The 16,870-nt window shown below is 36.0% G+C and overlaps 1 protein-coding gene across 1 annotated transcript in view; it reads left to right on the forward strand.

Moving 5' to 3' along the window:
* UNC13C (unc-13 homolog C (C. elegans)) overlaps positions 1 to 16,870 on the forward strand; it is a 181,208-nt gene that overhangs the window by 32,029 nt on the left and 132,309 nt on the right. The window contains exons 4-6 of the mRNA XM_009323411.1: positions 4,866 to 4,944; positions 6,781 to 6,786; positions 13,973 to 14,044. Of these exons, the coding sequence (XP_009321686.1) occupies positions 4,866 to 4,944; positions 6,781 to 6,786; positions 13,973 to 14,044 (157 nt within the window). The remainder of the gene's footprint in view (positions 1 to 4,865; positions 4,945 to 6,780; positions 6,787 to 13,972; positions 14,045 to 16,870) is intronic.

The following is a 16,870-nucleotide window of genomic DNA, read 5'->3' on the forward strand; positions in this document are numbered from 1 at the left end:
CTTGTTCACGCTACAGGCAGTTTCAGGCATCGTGTATCATACATGCACTGAGCTCTCATTTGAGTGTAAAGAAAAATGTCCTAATGGGCAAAAGGTAAAAACTGTCACTTCACCAAAACTGGACCGTTCCAGAAAGTGTAGGAATATTTGTACCATTCCTTTTAAATTATTTGCAATAATTAGAAAAATTAATGATTCTTATGGGACAAGTTTATATCTTTTATACCTTGTTTTGTCCTTTTGCCTACAAATACCCTTTGGACCAACAGGCCTCTATGCTGTACAGGAAATCTTTACTGGGTCACGGCTGTTAACATATCTTTTATCCAATGCAGTGCATAGTACAGAAATTATTAATCCACTGTAAGGCCATTGATATGAAGGCAGCTTGTAGTCCTCCATTCCTCACTGCACTGGTAAACAGTGCCATGACCTTCTATCACTGAAAGATGATTAAAAAAAAAAAGTAATTTCAAACTTAGCTCCTTTGTTAGTCAACTACTTACATTTTTTTTTTTTAATGACTGTGACTACTTTTATGTCAAAACTAAGTTACCGTACAGAAGTTTTAGCAATAATATCAACAATTTTGAGCTATGACCATTATGGAAGAACATTCTGAATTCTTTTCTAGTTAAAGGATTTTCAACAAGAAGAACAGCTAATACTGTTGACATATTTGTTAATATTGAGGAATTTATTGATCTCTGTCTTTTAGAGACTGCAGGTTAAGCTTTAGTTTTTCAAAATCTTGGAAATAATCCCCTTCGTACATCAGGGTTTTTTTCAGAACCTAGAACAAGGAGTGCATTCTTCCGCTGTACTGGTTTTATATCTTTAATTAGGTTTGGTCAGTATGGATCAAAATGAAACTGCAAACTCTTTTCTTAAATCACCAAAATTACTTTCAACTTTTGCAGAAGAAGAACTTGTCTGTGAACCAATTGGTGATCGTACAATAAAGTAGAACTTAGGCCTTGTCCTTTAGCTAAATGTGATATACGTTCTGGGGAGTACATAAAGGTCATGTTTCTTTCAAGCTTTTGCTTAGGAAACTAGTACCTTAATAGCAACTCACATCCCTTGAAACAACTTTAATTAAGCCCCTATAATAGGAAATTATTATCTGTATTCAGAGTATTACACATAATACACCCCATAAGTATAATGCCAATTAATGATACACAACTTAAGAAACTTCCTGCAAAAGCTTATCTATTAACAATAAAGTGCCTCATAACTTGAAGACATCGCAGAGAAAGAACACCCAAACGCATTTTCACCTTACTCAGCTTCTACAGATCTTGAATTTTTTTTGCTCTAGTCTCTTAAGAAAGCAATATTTTGAATCAATTTATACCCATATTCCTCACTTCATTCTGAGTGTGATCTGTGACTCAATCCTGCACAGTGCCAAGAGACTTTATGCAAAATACTGAGTGCCATTTTGAAGAAAAGGGTTTGAGGAGGTTTGGCATCTCTCAGGATCAAGCAATTTAATCCAACACCAAATGTCTGCTTTTTTAAATAACAATATACAACTTAAGGATGAAAGCATCACTTCATTTCTGAACCATGTTATGAGTGTAAAATATATATTTTATTTTCTTTGCAAGATAATGGGTGAAAATTCATTGTCAAACGGAATTTCCCTGAAGGTCATCAATGCTTGAGGAGCTCAGAAGTGTTCTCCTACTAGGAAATAAAATTTACTCTCCTACCGGCTATGTGAAACTAGTTGTTCCTTTGTGATATGATAGTGAAATGTGATTATATTTTTTTAACTAATGGGAAAAGGGATACAATTTATGGAAAAACTTTAGTAGTTATAATTTATTTGGAAAAAAAAAAAAGCATTGCATTTTCCTCATATAACTTTGGCACCATATGAAAAATAACACTAAGTTATTAAGACAGAGGAAAGATCTTTTGAAGTCTAAATGGTTGATCGTGTTGGGTGAGCTGGGCATGGGGGCTTTAGAATTTAATCTCAGTCCTATTTGAATTTGTGGAGGAAGTTTCTTGACTCCACAGGGTTTTTTAAAGTTAAACCCATCAATTTGGGGGATTGAATCTTGTGTATATCAGTGTAAATATTAGGAGATCTTTATCAAGGTCTTTGCAGGTATGTTGAACTACAAGATTAAATGAATGTGTGGATGATCCTGAACATTGTATTTAATCTTTTAAAATCCATATGAGAAACAATGTTCAGAGTGTCTTCGTTTATTACAAGATATGAGAAACAGGCTTTATTCCCTCTATGGGATTTATCTGTGTATCAACAGCTCCCAATGTATAACATCTAACTTACTTTTGAGTTTTAATATTTGGCAGCTGTGATGAGTGCTTCATCACAGTAACAGTCTGTGGGACTGGAGTGTGCAGCAGTATTTGCTGACTCATTATTTCTAGTATTAGCTTTACCAGTTAACCGTTCCTTGATGCTAATTGATCTCTTGCATCCAAAGCACGGATTTCAGTGTTATCCACGCCACAATACCTATTAGTTTTTCCCCAAATATTTGTTTCCACTTTGTGATTTTGTAAGTTTATTTTTTATTCCATCTTAGGGATTTGTCCCCTGCTATGTAAAAGTACTCTTTGACCTTAAGGATAGCTTCTCAAATTCCTATTGTAATTTGTTCTACTTGGAGAGTTGCCGACTAAGTGGTCTATTAGGCCAGATTTGCTCTAGTCATTTCATCCCTCTTTTATGCTGTAACTGCACTTGTGTCTCGCATATCTTAGATAAGGGCTTTGGGCAAGGAAGCACCCCCATTTCTCTGCAGATCAGAAGCTGGACCTGTCCAGAGTACTGATACTGCCAAAAATAAAGTTTCACCAGAACTTCAAAGTATGGGGATTGTCGAACAGAAGGTGAACAAATACCTCCAACAATATAGATGCTATTATGCCATTTTACTTTTCCTGTCCTCTGATTTTAGTTCAGTTAAGCTTCACCCAAGCAGAACTTTTCAAGTCCCCTATCAAGCACGCTCCAAGAAAGTACATTTGCTGCTCTGCATCTGTTGAAAGTAAAGCATGGAAATATATACTGCCAGTCTGTTGCTGTCTCCATTTCTTCCAGAAGCCTGTGGAATAGTAAGAGGACCAAGTAGAACCCCATTTTATTCAAAGTGAGAGATAAATTATTGTAGGCTTTGCCTTAAAAACAAAACAAACAAAAAACCCCAACAACAAAAAACCAACCAAAAACAAACAAACAAAAGACCCCCAGTGAATACAGAGTCTGACCAAAGATCCATCTAGCCGAGCATCCTGCTCCTCCTGACGGTGGCCAAAAGCAGATACCTAGGAAATTGTCAGAAAAGAGTAAGCATAGCATAAGATGATATTTCCTTAGGATATTCTCCTAGCCTAGCCTTCTAATAGTTTGTAATTCAGAGATTGCTTAAACCAGAATTGGTGTCTTTTTTTTGTAGCACCAATTAATGTATTTCACTTCTTTTAAACCATTTGGAGTTCTAATTTGAGTTCTGTTGGCTTGTGTTGATTCATATTGAAGATATTAGCAGTGGAGGTATTGGAGTAGAGGGATATGTCTGTCCCTGAACTGCTTACAGTCTGGCATATTAGCATAATCCAGCATTGATTTTAGTTTATATCAGTATGCCAGGCTGTAAATCGTGACAGCTGATGTCTCCGATTCATAATTCCTTTTGGATTTAGCTGCAGCTGTGGAACTGTAACATTTATATCCAACAGGAACCATCGGCCGGAGTCTTCGCTTAAATAAATATGGAATTTGTCAACTCTACTAGTGGCGAGGGGTTGTAATCTTCAAGTCAGCAGAGGAGTATTTGGGACAAAGTATTGACCCTTCGGAAGGAAGTGAAAATTCTGTCACTAATTTCAGTTAAATCTCTTTTCACCCAATAATTGTGATTGTATATAAATTAAATGAGGGCTTTCAAATGAGAAACTGTTTGCTGTGACGTGTACTTTTTTTGTACGTAGAGACAGATAGAAATATAAGAACAACTGAAAAGGGTATTTGAGACAGTGCCAAACAGAAGGAGCATGGAGGGGAAAATGTTTGGTCTTGAAAAATACGGTATCCCAGTTTCTCTGAGAATCTCAAAGTATCTCTGAATTAGATCTGACAAGGTATATAGCAATCTTCCAACATCCACTGTGGAAAAATGCAGGAGGATAATACCTGTATTACCTATTCTGAAGAGTCAGGGAGGATGAGGCATATTGTTACTGGATCAGTATGTATTCTTTTAAATCCTATTGGCGTGTTAGCCTTTTATTCTTTGAAGTGGCTCCAAGTTGTTCTTTGTTGTTGTTTCCAAGTTGTATGTGAGATCTAATATGGGGTTTAAATGTGGGCTTAATGGAAAAGCTTAAACCAGGCAAGAGAAAATAACGATGGTCACCGTGGAATTATCTTAAAATGTGACAAGTTCTGTTTTTCACGTCCACATGGACTCATATGAGAAGATGTGATTATGTATTTAGTTAGATACTTTTTGTATCAAAATTCTGACAACAATGATGTCCTGTACAATGTTGGGCTCCATCTCAACTACCAGATATACAAGTCCTTTTGATGGAAAGCTACTGTTATAACTTCTAAATCTATGGTAAAATTTTTAGGAGGTATTAAGCAATCTTTCAGCTACTCTTTGCTTTGGGTGAATGCCAGGAGAAAAAGTGAGCCACACGAAGAACATTCTTGTTAATTCTTCGTAAGAACTAGAACACTTACCTTCTTTAGCTGATAACTGCTAATTTTGATTTTAACTGTAAATACAGATATTATAAGCAGTTCTTAAGGATGCAAACTTGTAAGCCCCAAGTTTTTATTTTCTTCTTTGCCTTTTCCTCTCCTACAGTGGTGGCCGTGGGCTGTATGGAATTGATAGCATGCCAGACCTGCGTAGAAAGAAATCTTTTCCCATTGTTCGAGATGTGGTAAGTAACTTCTGATGCCATGAAACTGTTGATTCATTTGTCAGTTGGGTAGATCTTTCTTGTAATTATTATTGTGCATGTGAATGATAGTTTGTCAACATTTTTTTAAATGGAAAAAAGGTATCTTGAGAGAATGGACTGAGGCCAGTAAAAGTCAATGGTGCAATTGTTATAATGTACTAGATAAGTCTGAATATCTCATCGAATATTAGATATTACTTGTGGAATCAAGTAATGTGCATTTCGTGTAATAATAAACTACTCATTTGCATGTTGAATTAGCTTATGAAGACAGCTGTTATTGAGTGCTTGGGATACCAATCGACTTGATTTATTATGATACTGAAAGAGGAAGAAAGTTCCTTTTAAAAAGCAACCTTGTTTCCGTATGAATCTTTAAAAGATTTATGCATACTTTTGGTACAAGATGAGGTATGTTATTTTAGCAGTCATTGTAGACAATAATAATCTAGATAAATAAATTTCACAAAGGTGAAAAGAATGGCAGTTCCTTTGAGACTTATTCTGACTTCCAGTCTAAACAAGATTAAGTAGAATCTCTCTGCTCTGAAGAGTTTTAAGTGCCATTCACATTTCTGTTTTTCTTTTCCTGAAGTATAGAATTCATAATTCAATAAAACATATATTTAGTCTCTGGTGGCGGTGAGCCCCCAAAGCAATTTCTCATTGTAAAGAAAGGGAGTCAGCCAAAGTAAATGATTACTATAGTTGTCTTTAAAAGATCAGTCTTTGCCAAATTATTGCTCAATGTATTCTTAGCTACTCTATTCAGTTACTCTACAGTGATATACCGTACTATCTGAAGGGTCACAAAGAGAAAGCACAGCAACCATTTTAGAGTAGAATTCCTTCTGAAACCAATGAAAAGTTGCAATTTATGATATAGTAGGGCCTGCATTCATTGAAACCATCTTTTTGACTGTAGCCACTCCACTGTAAGTTGTATTACGCATGAGTATAATTTACAGCCACTTTATGATAATTTTATGCATATAAAATAGCACTTTGCTTTATTCTTAATTGTTGGAACTTTTTACAGACAGGTATTGCTCAGAACGAGTTAAGACATTAGAATCTTAATATTTATTAACTATTCACTTTGAAAATCATAATAATTATCAAAGTGAAACAAAAAAGAAAATACATGTTTTGGATGGTGGAATAAAATTTCATTTTATTATTCTAATGTCAATGATTACTATGTAATGATTACTACTTTGCTGTCTAGTTATTGAAGGATAACTCCTCTTGAAGGAATTCTGCCTTTAATAAGTGGAAGTTGCAGAGTTTTAAAACGGAAATTTATTCTAGAATTTAATCATTGTGGACTTACAGTATAGCTCTTAACGATATGTTCTTTAATGATATACTTCTTTAAAATAGTAAATTATATTACAATTCAGTTCTGCAGCTGTAAACCTAAACCAATTTTACCAATTTAAGAGGAACTTATTTCAGACTTAGTATAGGTCATCTTCATCTTTGAAAGATTATTTGTATTTGAAGGTACGTGCATTTTAAGCAATCTTCTGTGAGCTCTGGGCTTGTAATAGGTTGATTCAAAAATACCTCATTTAAATCAGTAACTTAATTCTCAAGTCCCTGTAAGATCTGATACATTGTGAATGATCTTTTTATGTTTATTTATATGACGGTTTCATAAATATAGAAGTAATATTGCTAGAAATGAGTGCTAGACTCTTTTGACACTGACCGAAATAGATATCATTTGGTATCTTTTTTTTTGTTGCAATAAATCTGAAAAATTATTAATATTTTTTATAATTTCTTTCCTATCTCGGCTGGATTTTTCAGGCTATGGTAAGTGCTTTTATACTGATAAATGTTCTAAAATGTCCATAATAACTCTTAGGGATTTCATGAATGTCATATTTTATGCTGACCTTTTATTGGAAAATAGAAAAACTATTTTATGACCAAGAATTTAATCCTAAGTGAAGTTGTGTCTTATGTGAACGTCTTATCCTCTTCATCATGTATGCCAAAATTATTAGAAAAAGTTTATGTTAAAAGGTATCTATGTATTCCAAATATCCTTTGTAATGGTACAAGCAGATTGTTTAGGACCCAGTCGTGATGCTTCCCCTGTGGAACTGAACAGCCTTAGGTACCCAGATAAAGAGAAGTTGAAAGTGTTCCCTACTTTTAAATCCTCTTGTATCAATCAACTAAATTCTTTGATCTCTCCTGTAAAAGGTGAATTTCCCAAAGCAAATAAAGACTTTTAGGTACTATGGTGTAATTTTTTCTAATAACTAAATTGATGACTCATGGAAAGATTTTCTTTTTCCACCAACTTTGGCACTTGTAAAGGTCCCTCCTTATTTTCCTAGTCCCTTTGCACTTCCAGTTTCTCTGCATTAGTTTTCATGCTTTCAGCATGGTATCTCAATATTAGGTTTATCAAAATGATGTACACCATCTTAAGGTGATATCTTTGACTCCCATTTGTTTCCATAAATTCACATTTTGAAAAATCCAGTTTTCAACAGCAGCTTTACTGGTTCTCTTTCTCCTAAATCTCTGAAAATAGTTTTTTCACTAATGCGTTGGGACTCTGCTTTCCCTGCTTGTTTTGGATTGAGTCATTACAGAGGATAAGGCAGTCAGAATCCATCTACAGGAACAGTTCTCTTTGCTGCACTCGTAAGTTTCACTGTGGGTCATTATTAGAGTTCTAGAGCAGATATATCTGTATAGGAGGGAAAGACAATGAAAGGAGAAGCGATCATTCAAGTGGAGTAACAATACAGAGAGCTGTTTGGATAACAATACAGAGAGCTTGAACAGACCTCTGTTTAATGTGGAGCCAGAAAAAGAGTCGAGTGCACTTCTGATGTAATTGCTGTAACTTCTACTTTTAAACAAACGCGTTCTCTCTTTTGTGCTAGTTAGAGCTTTTATTTGAGGTGGGACTACAACCAGGGAGAGAAATAGCAATAATTACAGTGGAGGTTAGAAGTACTTAACTCACGATGGCCAAACAGGTGTGGTGATCTGCCCAGTCATAGACAAAGGTAGCTAGCTCTACTTTTCTGTCTCGCTATGCTTTAGTCTTTGCTTCTGTTAATGCAAGTCGTCATTTCAAATGTTATGAAAACTCTAGAAAATCCTGGTTTCATTTGATTTAAAGGTGACTGTATACTGTACAATCTCTGTAATCAGGCAAATTTCTTCTTTTGATCGCTCAAGAATGTATTATTACTTAGCTTTGTCGTTTGATTATAAGAGCACAAGAGTAATTTGTGAATCCTTGCTGCTGTTGTAAACCAGACTGCTTGGTTCATACTGTTGAAGCGAACACACCAGATGAAACAATTGCCCATTTCAGCTAAAACAATAATCCACCGATACTTCTTTTTATGTAAGTGTCTCCACAACAAAAGCATTTATAGAGGCTAGAGCTCGATTATGGTAGTTTAAACTCTTAAGATTGAAGACATTCATATAAATTGCAGCTGCCACATTCTCAGTTTTTGTACATTGTCAGAGTAATCATTAGATAAAAGCTAAATATCTGGTCTATTTTACATTAACTCTGCTGTTTGCAGTCCATTTTATTAACTCCTTTAATCATTAATAGACAAATTGGATTAAATATTTTAATATTTATACATTAAATAGATAAACTGTAAAAATAATCAAACGGTATTTGTATATTTGTGGGTTTTTAAAAATTCTACTAAATGGAAATCATAATAATATGATTACATTCCTTTATTTCACACCTGTGTGTTCCAGGAATTAAGAATTAGTTGTGGGGAAATTAAGAAATTATTGATTAACTTGTTTGGTTTTGTTGTTTTCTATGCCATTTCTGACTAACCTTAATATTCAGAATGATCTTAGAGGCTAGACGGGGCATGCTCCTGTGTCTGTGCTATGAAAACAAATATGAAGAAAAAGTAAATGATATTACAGTGGTGTCCAGTAATGATTGTGTAGTTAAGTTGAGTTGCCATTTCCTTTCTAAATCTGTTTTCCGGGCTTAATACTGCAGTTCTGTTGAACATTTCAGGATCAGACATCAACTTTTTTAATAGAAAAATTATGGGAAGGGGGTAAGTAATTTCAGACAACAGCTTGTTTCCTTTCAAGTGATTTCTTCCTCCTTCCTGTCCCCCCGCCCCTGCCAGCAACAGAGTAGAAATCTGTCTTTCAAAATAAAGTTGAGATCCCTAGAGTGATAAATTACCTGTAGTTGCTCAAAAAGAAAGAGTTCTGAAATAGTGCAGCTTTTAAATGCTGAAAACTGTATTTTTTTTGCCAGATTCGCCTCTAGTGGGTAACTTCTACATTGCATTAAAAATATAACGGTATTTGTAAAGTGGTAACAAGTATTTTGTCTTCAACTTTTTTTTTTTTCCTGGCGATAGCAGTCTATAGATTTTTAAAGAAAAACATTGTGAAGGAAAATATGATCAGGAAAACAGAAACCCTCTGTAAAAACAGAGCAATGAGTATTGCATGGCACAGCCAGCATTCATGAACAGTCGCAAAACGTTAGCTTGACTGCTTCTTCCTCCCTGCTACTTTAGCTGCTCAAAACACAGCTTGCTTTTATTTCATCATGGCAGGTGGCTCTTTTTTCACCCACACAATTTTTCATTTAACATTTAATTGTAGCTTGAGTCTAATTCTCTTTTGCTTATGGTTACCACTTTTCAATGTTTTTGCTAGAATGACTTCTAATTATATTAATTTATTTATTTAAGCTGCTAAGGCAAATTTGGAGGCAATACATAAAATAGTGTAGATACAAGTTATTAGGGGGTCTAAAAGGACTTGAGCACAAAGGAGACTAAGCTATTTTAAATCCTGTATCAGGGATTTGGAAAAACATTTAAAAATTAAATAGACGATGTTCTGCTTTATCTTTTTTTTTTTAATAAATTTGTCCATATGTTCATGATGCAATAGTACCTACACAGAGATCTTTACACTCTGTGGTCAAATTCTCATATAAGGAAAGGCATGAGGTAGTATCTGAACGTCAGTTTGAGAGGGTAAGCAAGTGTAAACCGCTGAACAAGTCTTGTGTCCTGTTAAAGGAGGCTTCAGGTACTGAGGGGCTTCAGGTTCCTGTTGCTCACCCTGTTCTTTTGATGCTCTGGCAATTTGGACTTCCTTCCTGGAGGCTGCAGATGGTTAGCTGCACTTACCTTTCTTCCTTGCTACTATTTAAAAACAGAAGGGCAGTAGGGGAAAAATGTTCTTGCTACATTCATAACCTGTCACTTTGTTTCCCATAAATGAGTCTGGCAGCATTTTTCCCTTCCTCTTTCCAAAATACTCGTCCTTGCTTCATTCCATCCTTAAGAACAGACACTGTTCTGTGTTTGTTCAGTGCTTCAAGCTGTTGAATTATCACCAACTACAGTATTTCAGACCAGAAATGTTCTATTTATGGGCTTTCTCTTGAGGATACAGTTTATTCTGAGAGTAATACCTAAATGGAAATAATACTTGCGAGTTTTTTCACTAAAATCCCTGTTAATTTAATCTATAATGACTGTTAACTTTACTGGTTTAATCACAAATCCCGCTAAATATCACTTTCTTCTATTATTCTTCCAACATGACAAACACTTTATTAAGAACAGTTTAATTATCTGTTTCCTATTAGGCTTTGTTATTTTATATAGGACACTGTACTGTGATTTTAGACACATTTCTAATGTGTCTAAAGTGGTTAAGCTACATGATTTCAGGAGTAGCCACTGGGAGAATTGGGCCTAAAGGACATGTGACAGGGTCAAAATTGCTTCCCTACTTGTCGCGGAGGCTCACGTAATCAAATTAGGCAGGTGATAGATTCAGAAATAAACTTTATTTTAACCAAAATTGTTTAGCAGAAAGCTGACTAGAAATGAGGCGCCAACACTCCCACAACATCAGTAAAGCACAGGCTCAGGATGGCGTCCGAGGGATTAACGCTGCACAGCCGGCTTTACGAGTGCGGATCCAAACTGTGCACAGTCACTCACCTGGAAGATGAGGGCTCTCCACCGCGAGGAGTTTCCTTGGGCGGCGTCCCGAGCCCAGGGGAGAGTCCCCGACTGCACACCCGCTGCTCCGAGGAGGAGGACCGGCTCCCCTTGCCCTCCGGCGGGGCTCCATTTCTACCCTAGTCCAAGCTCGTCTGGGGTCAATTCGAATTGCCTGAGGGCCTTGACTTCCTTACGCCTCGCCCGAGGTGTATACGTGACCATAACCACTGGCCCAAGGTGTGGACATGACGGTCAGCACTCGCCACCTTAAAGGCATGAAAGTAAGGGCGCAAAAAGTGAGGATGCAGGGGTCTTAATGCCCCCGGTCTTTGTCACGGCGGGGGGGCCGGCCACACTACTTTCCTTTTTCTCACAGGAAATAGTATCTGTTTATTGATTTGTACTGATAGCATGAAACTGCAGTTCTCCTGCTGGCTCATGTGCTTTGACTGATATATTGCTGGAGGACAGAACGCAGTATCACTCACTACCCTATATGCAAGGTTAATGTTGTTATGCCCTTTGTATTCCTGCCCTGACAAGTAGTCCACATTGCTTTATAGCCTGGAATGGCTAGGATTGTGTATTTTAGACCTAAAAGGACCAAATCACTTTCTAACTATAAGGGACATGAAGATTAGAGGTCCAAACTACAGAACTAATATACTGCGGGCAAGTAAATGTAAATGGCTACTTTCCAGGACTTTGAGAAGAAACCTACGCTTCAAGAGGGAGCAGAAGATGGGTGCAATTAGAATGAATGCTTTTAAACCTAAAACTCTACTGATTATGAAAATTGTTTCTTTTCTTCTTAATGTTCCCAACACATTTTTGCTTGCCATTTCTCACTTTGATGTGTGGGTCCTGTAGCATTAGGTTTTGTCACAGAAAATTTGAAAAAGCAAAGCCTGGGTTCTGTTTAATCTTTCCTGTCATTTTGTCAATCTCACTGGCACACACCAATGGAATTTCCCATATTCACAGAAATGGAAGGAAAAGATGGTCACAGAGAAGCAAAGAGATTTACTTATTAATAAGGGAGTGGGAAAACTGATAGCAAATTAATGGCATAGGCTTGGTAAACTGCTGAGAGTTTAAACGAAAAAAAGAAGGGGGGGGTTCTTTGCATCCCATATTAACTCTAATAGGACAGTGATGAATCAAATCAAATATCTGTGCCAAGGATGACTTCTTACCCTATAATTGGTTTCACAAGATTAATAATTTTGTGTCTATCTGCAAGTTTAATTATTATCAAGGGAAACTTATTGAAAATTGAATGGGTATGTTCTCAGGGGAAAGTAAACATGTAAAATTAAAATTAACAGTCTTAATGTCTCTACATAAAAAAAAAAATCCATTTAAATTATGTCAGTGTTTAAAGTTATAAAATGGGAAGAAATTGGAATTGTCTCTCCATCCAAAGATTAATGATGCAGTTCCTCTGCTGATGTAAGCCTAAATTGCTTCTGACCTAATACGTACTTCACAAAAATAGGAATGTCATATGTAAAATATCATTGAAACTTTTGCTGTAATAGCTTTGTAATGGTGGACTACAGAAGACCCAGTTCACAGTAAGGTGAAAGTCTGTATCCTCACAACAAAGGCAACAACAGACTTATGGTTAGTGGGTGGTATAATTGATCATCCTCACACTGCTAGACTATGAGGGCAGCGAGGTATGACAAAGCAGATGCTGGATTATGGAAGAACAGAGATAAAGCACAAGTATACAGGCACACATGGAATGATTTAGAATAGGGGGAAGGATGCATGAGCCTAATTTTGCAGGTAAAATACAGTAATATAGCAGTGTTATGGTTAATATTTTGTACAGTGGAATAAATCTTACATGTTTCTGTCAGGCCAGAAGGACTACTGATAGCAGAAGTGATATTCAGAGTTGAAATATTATTTGGAAAACACACAGAACTCGTTTCTCCAGGGTCTTTTTCCTTCTGATCATTATAGTCTATAATTAATTCTCAAGGACCCATTTAAATTACAGGGATATTGCAGTATGGAAGATAAAATTTCCTTGTTTATTGTATATTAAAAATACTTTATTTTGAGTGCCTTTGTATGGTACTATATTAGAGCAAATGAGATTTGTCTCTACAACCAAGGATGTAGTCTTTGGAACTGGGAGGTGTTCATATACCTTTAACATCATGTGGGCAGAAGAGGACAGATTGAGACAGAGTTCCAGCCTTATTTCTCCCTCCACGAACCAGAGTATTTCTCCCTCCACGAACCAGAGTATTTCTCCCTCCACGAACCAGAGTATTTCTCCCTCCACGAACCAGAGTATTTCTCCCTCCACGAACCAGAGTATTTCTCCCTCCACGAACCAGAGTATTTCTCCCTCCACGAACCAGAGTATTTGAATGAATATTGTCTTTAAGGAAACTCCATATAGCTATTCATAGTATTGAATGAATATTGTCTTTAAGGAAAAAATTACTTTTAGGTTTCCCAAAGACTTTTTATTTAAGACAAGTAGCATTTTATATACATACACACAGTTTTTAAATGCTCAGTAAGTTGCGAAAAATTATCTGGACTGACAACTTGAATTGTAAGACTATTGCAGAATGATCTCCCATGTTGCTGCAGGCACAGACAGCTTCCAAATTAGGGCAGGATGCCTTATCCTTGTAGTACATTAATTTGGTTGGCAAAGCAGAAAAACAGTGACAGCCTGTGGTTTAAAAAAACTGAGTCATAAACCTCTGAATAACAGGGTTTATATTAGAAATGGCAGCTCAGCTGGGCACTGCTGAAAGAAATGGTAATGGTGATGGAAAGTGTGCTTGCATTATGTACTTGAAACCTTAAAAGTTGTGTGCTGCAAACATTAACTAAAAGTTTGTGTAACTCTTACAGTTTTGCTTAAGTCCAATAGCATAATCAATTACTTCTTGCCTTCCGTTAGATTCAACAGTTGGAGTTACTAGTATAATTTTTAACAGTTTTGCATTTCCTTTAAACAGACACTTGCAGCTCGAAAATCTGGTATTTCCATGGCCATGCTCATTCGGACCTCCATAAACAATGATGAAATGGTAAGTGTTTTCAATGGCAGGTTTAAGTCATTTAAATAATAGAGAAATTTTTGTTCAAAGTTCTTTAGAAATCATTTCAGCCTTAGACACTCCAAACTGGATAAAACTGAGTGCACAAGCATTCCGTTTATTGTGTAGGAACTTTCAGGGATCTTGAGCAGAATTTGCTGCCTGATCCACAGTGACAAGACCAGGTTTGCTTCTGCTGACTCACATCCATGATGGTCAGAAGATACTAAGCAAGAAACCTTTGTTTTACAAAATAGTTACTTGGGGAAATCTCTTATTTTAAATTGTCCAGCTGCACCATGCTTTACCTGCAGCATTTCAGCGTCTGTCTCTCTTCGTCACACCATGACTACAATTAGAAAGACAGGACTCTGCAAGAAGGTTTCTGTGTGATTATTATTTTTTTTTTCCCAGTCCTTATAGGTGGCTGGGACATTATTTGATTTTGTAAATGTAACTCCTGATGATAACACATGTGATTCTAGATGAAGAAATATTTAATTTGTACAAGACGTGACCAGGAAAATCTTTTGAAAAATCATATTCTCATAGCTAGTAAAACCCGTGTGTTGTGGTTTTCCATTATTGACTTCACTTACATTTTGCAACAGAAATTTATTTTAGACAAAAACACAACAGGTGCCATTTTCTTCAGGAATACTTAGAAGTGTGATGCAAGCAGATTTACATGGCTGAACTAAGCAAAAGGACTAATTTGAAGGAATAAAGGCCCCTTTTGAGTTCCTTGAATTGCTAGTGCAAACGTAGTCTTCTAGAATAGATCCTACATTGAAAAAAAAAAAAGAAGTGTTGAATTTTTCTTACACTGCTGTTAAGCTCCATAGTAGAAGAATGGAAGAGCAGAATATATTGACAGATACTGTGGGAACTGAAACCCATAGCACAAGTACACACACATCCATCAGTCTTCTCTGATTTATTGTGAACTTTCTATGCTTATATGGTAATCATAAAGGAACAATTTGGTGGTCCTCAGGGATGGATTGATGAGGTAGGAAACAGCTGGTGTTTGAAATGATCTTTCAGTAGAGGCAGTAGTTATTTTGTTCTGCTATCTCAAAATAGCAACGAAGGTTGATAGAATGAAGGAGAACTATGGAATCTTAAAAAGAAGTTAAAGGCTGAGGGAAAATTATAGAGAACAAACTTATGCCATGCAATTGGTGCAAAATAAAGACTTTCCATCTATGTTACAGCTGCTACAAAAATATCTAAGTTCAGTAAAAGACCCTAAGATACTCCATATGCTTTACTAAAAGATGTCTATTAAACAAACAAATAAAACCATTTATAAGTATTACTACCTTTTATGACAATAAATACAGGTTCAACTATTCATTTACATGCCTCCCCTCATGCAAAAACTACCAGACTGTGATTTTGGAGGGCTAAAGTTGCAAGTTTTGGAGATAATATTAATTGCCAACAAATGCAGAACAAGAAAAAATAATTTAGACTACACGTATAGATTCTGACTTAAGCGGTACTGTTCAGGAGGAAAAAAGAAGGCAGCAAATCCCAGTGGACAGCTCAACACAAATGTTTTTCCAATGCGTGCTGTCAATCAGGAGAAACTAATGAACTATGGTTCGGGAGAAATGGAAAGAGAAAAATAAGTTGAATGTATTTTTATGCCATGACACTCTTTGGCCTCCATTTGAACCAGGCCATATGGAAAATTGTGTACCAGAAATAAGCATTTCTTAAGAAATCTTTAAATAAAAACCTAAGTCCAAAGACAACAAATATAAATTAGATACATAAAAGTTCATTTGATGAGAAAATGTAAAAAGCTCATTCAGAGGAGAGGTGAATAAGAGAAGCCTGTCTTATGCCAGCCCTCACTAAACATACTAAAAGGAAGTGGGTGCTCTTTGGAGGATAAATGGAATGGTACAGCCAGTAAAACCACTTGCAAGATATTTAAAACAAATGAAAGGTAACACTTTACTTGGTCTGTAAGTAGCCAGCAGAACTTAGTGCCCTCAGGCATCATCAAAACTGAGTAGAGCAAGATTTGAAAATAAAAAGAACAGACATTTTTCGGGCATAAAAGAACTCTCCAGATATTCTCCGCAAAACCCGATGAAGAAGTGCAGTCACTGATGAGAGTTAAGAAGAAAATCCCCTTTGGGCAAGTTATTCCTCTGATTAAGGCTTTTCTGGTTTTTACTCTCCCTCAACTTTTTCTGGAGGGAATATTAGTGACTCTGATGGAAGCAGGTTATTTGGCTGATTAGATTCAGTATAGAAATTCTTTGAACTAATGCCTTGTATTAAAAATCAAATGCCACTTACTCCAAAAATTAAAACCTGAGGTTAAATTCTTTGAGCTTTGCCACCCGACATTGCTATCCTTCTAGTATAACACATTCATGACACGGTGAGTTTGTATGTTCCCAGGCACTGATCCAAAGACATTTTAAGCAGTGTCAAAGTGTTAACTTGTGACGCTTAAACATATGCTTTTGGTTGAGCATTCATTTAATTGCTTTGCTGAACAAAGAGACAGAGCTGCAAGTTTGTGAAAATAATAAGTCGATGACATTGAAAAAGTATCTCAAGTAGTATATGACAGAAATAAACTTCACTTCAGAGGATAAGCAGATAACTAAATAATCCTCCTATACGTTCTAAATAATCCTTCTATATATTAACAGTGCTAAATGTTGCCATGCCTAGAGCTCAGTGAATGCATATAATAGATACATTTAGACAGAGAAGAGTATTAGGAAGGAAAGCCTCTAGACAGTAAGATAAATAAAATTCTCCTTTACGATTGTAGTTTGCTTCATT

The sequence above is a fragment of the Pygoscelis adeliae genome, unplaced genomic scaffold, assembly GCF_000699105.1.
Source record: "Pygoscelis adeliae isolate BGI_AS28 unplaced genomic scaffold, ASM69910v1 Scaffold545, whole genome shotgun sequence".
Lineage (NCBI taxonomy): Eukaryota > Metazoa > Chordata > Aves > Sphenisciformes > Spheniscidae > Pygoscelis > Pygoscelis adeliae.